Below are 10401 nucleotides of genomic sequence, written 5' to 3'. Positions count from 1 at the left end.
TCCAGCGCAGTGGGGATGGATCAGCCCCTGCTCTGCTGCTCCTTCCCATCTCCCCCAGGGCCCTTGCAGAGCCCCAGCCCTGCTGTTTGCCCCCAGCCTGCCCAGGGCCAGCCTGGGGCTGCTCCCGGGGCTTTTCTGTGCTGAGCAATGGCCTGGGCGTCTTCTGGAGAGAGCCTGGGCAAGGAGCCTGGAGCCCCCAGGCCCTGCCCCGAGGCGTCAGCGCTGCCCCAGCAGTGCCCATGGCCTGTCCCTGCTGCAGCCCTGGCACTGCCACCCCCAGCCCTGTGCCCGGCCCCGAGAGCCCTCAGGCCCTACAGCAACACCAGGGCCAGGAGGGCAGCGGGGCAGGGCCACGGCAGCAGCACTGGCAGCACCAAGGGCTGCTGCTCCTGGGCACAGCTGCTGTGCCAGCCCTGATCTGCCCCCAGCTCTGCACACAGACATTGCTGCTGCAGCTGCAGAGAAGGGAACAAAAGGGGCATCTCTGCTGAAAACTTGGCTGGGAGATCCTTGAGTTCCTTTAAAGCCACCAAGAGTACAGCCCCTCGTTGACACAGTCTGTGGCCACAGGGATGGTCGAGAGAAATAAAATGAGAAATGGCACAAACAGTGACATTTCTTTCTGGTTAAGAATTATGAAGTAAAACAAACAAAGAGGAACTCCAAAATGAAATCAACAACAATTATCAAAGAATACTTTTATTACAAATTAATTGCAGAAATAGGCCAGCAGTTTAATGTTTCTGAAACCATCCAGTCATCAGTTTCCACACTGCAGCCTTAAGCTCCTGGTTCCTCAGGCTGTAGATGAGGGGGTTCAGGGCTGGAGACACCACCGAGTACAGAACTGACAGGGCCAGATCCAGGGATGGGAAGGAGTTGGAGGGCAACTTCAGATGAGCAAACAGGGCAGTGCTCACAAACAGGGAGACCACAGCCAGGTGAGGGAGGCAGGTGGAAAAGGCTTTGTGCCGTCCCTGCTCAGAGGGGATCCTCAGCACAGCCCTGAAGATCTGCACATAGGAGAAAACAATGAACACAAAACACCCAAGTGCTAAATAGGCACTAACTGCAATGAACCCAAGTTTCCTGAGGTTGGAGCGTGAACAGGAGAGCTTGAGGATCTGGGGGATTTCACAGAAGAACTGGCCCAGGGTATTGCCATGGCACAGGGGCAGGGAAAATGTATTGACTGTTTGCAAAAGAGCATTGAGAAAGGCACTGGCCCAGGCAGCTGCTGCCATGTGGGCACAAGCTCTGCTGCCCAGGAGGGTCCCGTAGTGCAGGGGTTTGCAGATGGACACGTAGCGGTTGTAGCACATGATGGTCAGGAGATAAAATTCTGCTGTGATAAAGAACAGAAAGAAAAAGAGCTGAGCAGCACATCCTGTGTAGGAGATGTCCCTGGTGTCCCAGAGGGAATTGTGCATGGCTTTGGGGACAGTGGTGCAGATGCAGCCCAGGTCACTGAGGGCCAGGTGGAGCAGGAAGAAGAACATGGGGCTGTGCAGGTGGTGGCCGCAGGCTGCGGCACTGATGACGAGGCCGTTGGCCAGGAGGGCAGCCAGGGAGATGCCCAGGAAGAGGCAGAAGTGCAGGAGCTGCAGCTGCCTCGTGTCTGCCAATGCCAGCAGGAGGAAGTGGCTGATGGAGCTGCTGTTGGACATTTATGGTGTCTTGGTATGGGGATCTGTAAAAAGAGTAATCATGGGATAGTTCAGTTTGGAGAGGACTTTCAATATCCCAGCACAGCTTGGTGGAACTTTCCCCCCACTGCCTGCCCAGGGCTCTGCTGCCTGGAGCTGTCCCAGCCTGCAGCTGCTTCCCTGTGCCCAGGGCTGGGCCCTGCCAGTGCTGCCAGAGCCCAGCCCAGCCCTGGGGGCTCAGCTCTGCCCTGCAGAGCCCTCCCAGCTCAGGCACTGCCCAGGGGCAGCTCTGGCTCTGCAGGCTCTGATGGCAACCTCAGAGCAACCCTGAGGAGGCTGGAAAAGTGATTCTGGTGCTGCCTGCAAGGGGCCCTGTGCTGATGTCTGTCACTGCCTGGTTTAGTAGGATCTGAGAGAAAATAGTTTTATTTTTCTAACCCTGAACTGAGTGATGAATATATATGTGCAATTTCCAATCAAGGCTATCCAAAGTAGTAGATTAAAATGCAGGATTTCCCTGTTTTAGCAGCCCCTGCCTTGCTGTGCTCCTTGAATAACGTACTTGGAAATTTTCTGGAGTTATATATAATTCTGAGTACAGTCCTGAACACTGCAGCATCCTCACTACACAAGGAGAACACTTCCAAGCCTTACCAGCTGTCTCCTTCCACCCAGATCTTGTCCCCCAGTGCTGGGAGCAGCTCCCAGGGCTGGCTGAGAGCTGTCCCTGGCAGGCAGCAGAGTCCCTGCCCCAGCACAGCGCCCTGGGCTGCAGGACCCTGCTCTGCAGGACAGCCCTGGGCACCCCTGGCTGCTCTACACAGGAGACAAGCAGAGAATGTACTCACAGAGTCTGTAGGCATTGGCATGTTCCAGCTTTAGGAGAGGACTGCAGGAGCTGCAGCTGCATTGTCCTGCAGCCAGAGGTTCCTGTGCCAAGGGCTGGGAGTGATTCTCCCCCAGGCACTTCTGAGCCCCTTCCCAGCCCTGAGTGATTGAAGCTCTCTGCGCCTGTGTGCTGTGCCCGGGGTGGCTGCAGGCAGTGCCCCAGCCCTGCTGGGCTGGGAGAAGAGCTGCTCATCAAGAGAAATGTGGTTTTGAAGCTCTTCTTGGTTGCCAGGAGCTGCCTCTGTGCCAGGAGCCCAGCCCAGCTCAACAGCACAGACACAGCACAAGGACTTTAATGACCCTCTCGGGGCTTGTGCTGAGGCCCTGAACATCAGTCCCTGAGAGGGAGATAAAGAAACCACTTAAGAGCTCCAAGTCAGAATCCAGCTCCAAAGTTTTCTGAAGTTTCAATGGGTCCCACTGAGGGACAGGAGAGAGAAAGTGTCCCCAGGCCCCAGGCAGAACAGAGAACTGCAGGCAGTGGTGACAGGTTTTTCAAAAGACTTTGGGTTTTGCTTTTGCCTTGGAATCTCTAAGAGGTTTGTGCTATCCAGTTATCTGCTGTAATTAGTCCCTTGAGAGGGTTTGTCAGTAATGACACTCAGTGGGGCTCGTTAATGCTTCAAGATACTTTAGTTATTTTAAGGTACTTGGAGTTTCCCTTTTAAAACTGACTCTGTGAGAGGTTTGTGCAATCATGGCCCCAATTATCTACTTTAACAAGTCCCTTGGGATTCTGAGTCAGTAACAACACTCAGTGGGGCTCATTAGCACTTCACACTACTCAAAGTTTATTAAGGAACTACTTTTTGACACTGAGTCTGAGTGCTGTGTGTGATAGTTGGCCTCCAATTATCTGCTTTAATGAGTCCCTTGGGAGCTTTGCATTGACACTCAGTGGGGCTCATTAATGCTTTGAGATACTCAAGGTGTTTAAGGTACTTTGGATTTTCCCTCCCACACTGAATCTCTGAGAAGCTTTTGTGCAATCCTGGCCTCCAAGTCTCACCTCCAAGGACTCCATAAGGAGTCTGTGTTGGGGATGGACTTCAAGGGGAACCATTAATGCTTCCAGACACTTTGGGTATTTCTCCTGACTTTGACTCCTGGAAAGGTTTGTGCAATCTCCTCTCAGGCCCTGAGGTTCCAGGGCTCAACTCCAAATGCACCACGGGACTCATTAGGATCAAACAAGTGCTGACAAACCATGGCTGTGCCTTGATTTCCCTCTGTTCTGGTGCAGTTCATTAGGAAGTTTTCTTCCTGCAGTTATGGAGAAAAGTTTCCAAGAGCTTCAAAGAAATACATATTTCTATTTGAAAGGAGGTATTTTATTACTGTTCTCTTTAGAGAAGCGGTGACTGACGCATTCAGTGACTGATATTGATCCACAGTCTCTCCCAAGGAGGTCTGCCCTGCTCAGAGAAGCTGTGCCTTGAGCTCTGGCCCAGTGTGGACAACCTTGCTGTACATTTCCAAACCCCATCCTGTCTCTCCTCACTCACCTGGGACCTGCTTTGCTTGAAAAACTGGCGGCACTCAGCCAACATAGGGTTTTTCTTTTTTTATTTTTTTAAGCAATCTAAAACTCCTGAGTATCCCCAGTGAAAACAGACAATCTCCTCAAGTGTGTGCCAAGGCCAAGGTGTCACCAAGGAGGTTCCCCTTCCCCAAGGCAGAACCATGCAAGGAATGATTTAGACACACAGGAAGTTCTGCAAGAAACACAAATCCAGAGTTGGCTGAAGGCAGAATTAGACCAACTGCTGAAGGCCAGACAAGCTTTGAACTCCTTGCAGCTCCAAGCTGCAGGTGGGTTGTTGGGAGGTGTGTGAGTGAGCCCAGAGTGAGGGCAAGGGCAATGCAGAGAGGCCTGGAAGTGCTTGTGTGCAGACAGGCAGTGGGGAAGGGCAGTGCAAGGCTGGCCTGGGCCAGGAGTGAGGGTGGATCATCATGCCCAGCTGGCCTGGGCCATGGCAAGGGGCTGTGGCCACGGGCACTGCCCTGAGCCCACTGCCTGGGCCCCTTGCTCAGGGCTGGTGTCAGTGCCCAGAGGCAGAGGGGATCCCTTGCTGGGGGCTGTGCCATGGCCACCTGCCCTGTGCCGCGCTGGCTGCTCAGGCGCCGCGGGACCAGCAGCAAACGCCACTGCCAGGGCCAAAGGCAGCTCAGGCAGACAGAAAGGGTCAGGGCTGGCCACTGTTTCCATGGCAGCCCTCCCTGGGACACCACACCTGGGTCACCTGGCCTGGCCATTGCCATGGAAACTCAGCTCATTTGGAATGCAATAGGGGATAAAGGTTTTAGTAGGGCCTGTCCCAAAAGGACAAAGTGTGGTGTTTTTAAACTAAAGGAAGGGAAGTTCAGATAAGGAGAGATAAGGAGGAATTTTTTGATGGTGAGGTTGGTGATCCACCAGGACAGGTTCCCAGGGAGGTGGACAATGTCCCATCCCTGGAAACATTCCAGTCCAGCTGGGACAGGGCTCTAAACAACCTGATCTGCTGAAAGATGTCCCTGCTCATGGCAGGGGTTTGGATGAGATGAGCACTGCAGAGCTCTTCCCATCCAAACCATTCCAGGACTGCACGGGGACAAGGGGCTGCTCACTGCCCTCCATCCACTCCCCTGACTCCTCCTTGTCTCTGCTGGAGCCCACATCCAGCAGCCAAAGGCAGCCCCTGCTCTGGCCTTTCCCCCCTGCCCCAGGGGCTGCCAGAGCCAGGGGGGCACAGGTGACCTTTAGGCTCTGCAGGGCTCAGGCCCAGCAGCTGTGCTAGAGTCAGGGCTGAGGTGACACTCTGTGGGCTGGGGCAGAGGCCAGGCAGAAATGAGCCCTGAAGCAGCAGCTCTGCAGTGGTGGCCACCAGGCCGGGTTGCCAAGGGAGGCTTGTGGCCATGGCCTGGAAGCAGCTGCTGCGGCCAAGGTGCCTTTGGTGCCTCAGGCTCTCCCTGGCACAGCTCCCAGCACGGCACTCTGCACTTGTGCCCGAGCCCTTCCCTGTCTTGGGGCTGGCCTGGGGCTTTTCCTGCAGCGGGATCTGCCCTGGGCCTGGCACAGGAAAGGCAGTTCCTGCTGGAGCAGGAGGCTCTGCCTGCAATGGCCTCAAAAAGCCCCAACAGGGTCCTGTTTTCTTAAAAATTGCTTCCTAGGTCTGTATGTTCTAATAATTGTTATAGCTCCTATATGTGGAGTAAATTACGCTCTTTTTTTATTGACTCTGTGGTGTAAATGAATCTTTCTGTCAAATCCAGATCTGAATCAGTCATAGCTATATTTATAAAATGTATCTAGTATTCCATTGTTTCTCCCGTAGGACAAAATTCATTTTGGTTGAATTCCACCTGCCCTATCTTTAACACATAAACTTTTGACAAAGTCTGGGGCTAGGATTGGATCCAGCCACTTTAAGTTTTTTTTCTTAGGTGGAATTTTAAAAGTCTAGGAATCTTGGAGGGGTTTGAGGATCCATAGTGGGTCATTTCTCCACCTCAGGATGCAGCAGGAGATTCTCCAATGAAGAAATGAAGCTTTTGCCTGAAGCTCCCACTGTGCCCAGGACAGGAAGCCCTGGGAGTGTCTGGGACATCCCGGCTCTTTGGCAGCCTGGGCACTCCTGGGGTGTCACCGTGGAGCCCCCGTGAGTGCCTGTGACAGATGGGTGCCTTTGCAGCCCAAGGTGCCCTGGGATGTGCCCATGGCATGGCTGGGACTGCCTCTGCCCACAGGGCTCTTGAGCATCCCAGCTCAGGCCTGGGGCCAGACTCCCTTGCCATGGCAACCATTTGCAGTCCCATGGCCAGGGCCAGGGGATGCCAGAAGGGATCCCAGAATGGGCTGAGTTGGGAGGGAGCCATCAGGATCCTGGAGTGCAACTGCTGGCCCTGCACAGGACAGCCCAACAATCCCAGCCTGGGCCTGGCAGCGCTGTCCAAAGGCTGCTGGAGCTCAGAGAGCCCTGGAGCTGTGAGCCTTCCCTGGGAGCCTGTTGAGCAGCCCAGCAGCCTCTGGGGGAAAAATCTTTTCCTGAGATCCAAGCCAAAGCTGCCCCGAGTCAGCTCCAGCCGTTCCCTGCAGTCCTGTCCCTGGGCCCCAGAGGGAAGAGGTTCCCACAGCCCCAGCCAGGGACCCGCTCCCAAGGCTGTTGCCAGGGCAGCCAGGGCTGGCACCAGCTGTGATGCTCGGTTTCCCCGGGCCGGGCTTTAGGAATGGGATTCCCCAATTTCCTGCTCCTGCTAAAACCGTGCCACCCCTGGCTGCCCTCCAGCCTCCCACTGAAAGTAGAAAAGGCAAAGACCTCAGGCTGGGAGAAGAGGAATTTACTGGCAACAACAACAAGATAAGGAACAAACAGGAATAGAAACAATAGTGATAACAGAAGGGATAAGACAAACTATACACAGGGAAAACTACAAAAACACCTATTGGCTCTTCCCAGCTACGTGTTTTCTCCTGCCTTGAAAGGACACCCTTCTCCTTGGGGGAGAGAGAGGGAGTCCCTTTCCTGGCTGTGGCAATGACCTCATATGGGATCAAATAGAGTGAAGGGGCCATGGCCAGTCCCTGACATTCTTCAGTCTCACCTCTCAACATTGCCAGGGGCAGGGAAAGGGACAGGTGTCTTCCCAATGTGGCTCACAGTGAATGTGGGTCTCCAGGGTTCTGCCCAATGTGGGTCAATTATTGGAGGATGAGGTTGGAGACTCACTCCTCCTCTTCCCACAGTCGGGACACTCTCAGGGCTTCCCTTACCGGTGCTTCCGTTGGTGTCTTGTCAAGTTACAGCACTGGGTGAAGCTCTTCCCACACTGGGGACACTCGTAGGGCCTCTCCCCAGTGTGGATTCGCCGGTGGTTGACGAGGGTGGAGTTGTGCTTGAAGCCCTTCCTGCAGTCGGGGCAGTGGAAGGGCCTCTCATCAGTGTGAATGCGCTGGTGTGAGAGGAGATTGGAGCTCCTCTGAAACCTCTTCCCACACTGGGGACACTCGTAGGGCCTCTCCCCAGTGTGGATCCGCTGGTGTCTGATCAGGTGGGTCCTCCAGTTGAAGCTCTTCCCACACTCCAAGCACTTGTGGGGCTTCTCCCCATCATGAAGCTGCTCATGGACCAGCTCAGAGCCCCAGCTGAAGCTCTGTCCACCTTCTTGGAATTGGGTGAGTCTTTCCTCCTCAGAGCCCCCTGTGATGGGTTTGGAGCCCCTCCTCCTGCAGGATCTCTGGGGCTTTTCCTCCCCATTAGATTCCTGTGCTGTGGAGACACTCAAAACAGCCTCTTCCACAAGGTTTGGCTGTGGGGGTTTGTCCTTCCTGGTCTCCATCCTCAGCTTCTTGTCTGCGGGAGGAAGGACAAGTAAAAAATGGCATTTGCCTCCGTGCCACAGGGAAGGGGAAGGAAATCCCCTCAGTCCATCCCCAGCAGGACAGTGTTGGCAGTGGGGTTGTCCTGCAGCCGGGGGCCGTGCTGGGCTGGGAGATGGAGCAGGAGAGAGGGGGAAAGGGGCACTGACTTCCTCCTCACCTGCCTGGCTGTCCCGGGGCATCTTCCTCTTCATTGCAGCCTAAACTAAAAAACTAAAAATTAAACTAAAAATGCAGTAGTAAAAAAACCCAAAACAACAGACAGAGTCAGAATACAACCTGACACCCAGTTAGTCAGGGTGTTCGTGGCTGCAGTCCTCCTGGAATGACAGATGTGGTTGTCTTGAAGCAATGATCCTTCGCAAGGGTGTAGTTTTCCTCTGAAGGTCCAGTGGTGGTGTAGATGGGTCTGGTCCTTCTCTGGGAATCCAGTGGAAACAGGCTGTTTCTGATGGGGGGGAATGTCTATTTATATCCAGGTAGAAATGCTTGGCTCCTCCCTGTGGGAGGAGCATCTCCCAATGGGATGATTTACTTTTATCAGTCATGCAGTGAGCATCAATGGCCCATTAGCAGAAGATAAGGCCCTGGAGGGAGGATGGGTTGTGGAAGAGATAAAGAACACTGCCCCACCTGGTTTTAACAGCTGGGCCATTAACAGAAGATAATCCCTGGAGTTATGAGGGATGGGCCATGGAAGAGATAAAGAACACTGCCCCACCTGGTTTGAACAGATGGGAATGGAATACAAACTTTTGGTTCCATCTTGCATTGTAACCCAAGGCTATTGGTCAAATGCATATTCATGAAGACTATACACATTTAAACATTCCTTTGTGTGCACATTTTCTGGCAATTCTCTAGCTTAGTTCGACCCCTGACCTCATCTTCCTAAATTATGTGCCATAATGCAGATGTGATTTTGAGACTTTTGTGTTTTATTTCCTCTCGAGGTCACCTGGTCTGTGGTTTGGCAGTTATTGATGGCCAAAGGGTCGGTGGTGGATTCCTCCTGGCTCTTTCTGTGTTACTTGCCTGGGTTTTTTTTTTCAATGTTATCTTATCATCCAGACATTTTAGCCAACGTTTTTCTTTCAATCAGCATTCACCATTTCACTATTGTCAGTCAGTTACAGAAATACAGGCATCAGTCATTATTTCCCAACCATAGTCACTTCTGCAAAGATAGTTAGCAGATTTTAATTTTTTAATATTTAAATAATCTATTAAATTGTATATTTCTATTGTTGTTTATATTTGTATTTATATTTGTTTATGAATATTGTCTTTATACTATATATTTATAGTTTTATAATATACTCTATTTCAATATTTTGCAATACCATAAACTATAATACATTTATCACACTGGAATATGCAATCTCCACAGGGATTAGGGTATTAACTGCTAAAGGGTGACAAATTAGACTATATCAAAAGCTGTTTAAAAGAGATTACAAACTGCAGTCTGTCAAAATAATTTGCAAAAGCCAGGGTATAAGTGTGAAAGCCAAGAACTACACAGTTGTTTCTAACAGGTCTCCTGGCCTAACAGAACACCAGGACTGTGCTAAATGAACAGATGGAAGGAATTACAAGGATGCATGCTAGGAGTACTGGGGACACATGAAAGGCTGTCTTCGTTTGAAAGACAGGGATCTGCTGGGGAGGGGCAGGGCCTCCCTAGAAATGGAGAATTCAAACCCCCTCCCTCCAAATTATTATAATTTAGAAGAGGAAAGGGGCTTTCAGGCAGAGGGATGAGGTTAGGAAGAACAGTTCTTTACTAGTATATATAACAAGGCAAACAAACAACAACAACTACAGCATTAATAGCAAACACAACCAGGAACCTTGGGAGGCATTGTTTCACAAAGCCCGGGGCAGTCCAATCTCTTGGGACCCTGAGAGCACCAAGCTGGAACAGTGGAAAAAATCCCGGGCTGGTGGATGGGACCAGAAGCTGTGCAGTGGCAGCTGGAATGGCAGGGATGTCCCAGCAGGGCAGGGCAGTGTGGGGTCACAGAGCAGCAAAAAGCCTCAAGGCAGCGCCGAAGAAACGGCGGCAGCGGGATGGGGCTGGGCCAGCAGGGCAGGGGGAGACGAGCTCAGAATTCCTGGGCACATGAGCAGGGGTTGGCAGATTTCACAGGACTGCACTTTGGTGCTGGCAGCAAACTCCTCCCACAGCAAGCAGCAGCCTGGCTGTCCTCTCCCCGACACCGAGAGCAAGAGAGAGAAGCTGCCCCCAGCCCTGTCCTTTTTCCTGCCCCAAAACTCACGTTATCTCCCCCTCCTGACTTTTGGCCACCTCTGTATTTTGGTCAAGCATCCATAATCACTCAGTGCTTAGTCTCCCACCAACTTACGGAGAAAAAATCAGTAAAAAAAAAGGATCAAACGGAACCTCCAATACTCTCCTCCTCCAACTCCTACTTCAGGGAACTTGGGCTCTGTTTTGGTTTGAATAGACAGGGATCTGCCAAGGAAGACCGGAGTCTCCCTTGG

At 52.4% G+C, this 10401-nt stretch overlaps 1 protein-coding gene across 1 annotated transcript; it reads right to left on the bottom strand.

Moving 5' to 3' along the window:
• Positions 1 to 734: 734 nt before the first annotated feature.
• On the bottom strand, positions 735 to 1667 carry LOC310918273 (olfactory receptor 14J1-like; the record flags this gene model as incomplete). Its single annotated transcript, XM_083877128.1, has 1 exon — positions 735 to 1667. The coding sequence occupies one exon, from the start codon at positions 1665 to 1667 to the stop codon at positions 735 to 737; it is 933 nt and encodes a 310-aa protein (XP_083733254.1).
• Between the last annotated feature and the right edge of the window lie 8734 nt (positions 1668 to 10401).

This window comes from Zosterops lateralis (genome assembly GCF_965231275.1).
Source record: "Zosterops lateralis genome assembly, chromosome: 23".
Taxonomy (NCBI): Eukaryota; Metazoa; Chordata; class Aves; order Passeriformes; family Zosteropidae; genus Zosterops; species Zosterops lateralis.
Note: the sequence above shows the minus strand (reverse complement) of the source record. Positions and strands in the feature narration are given on the sequence as shown.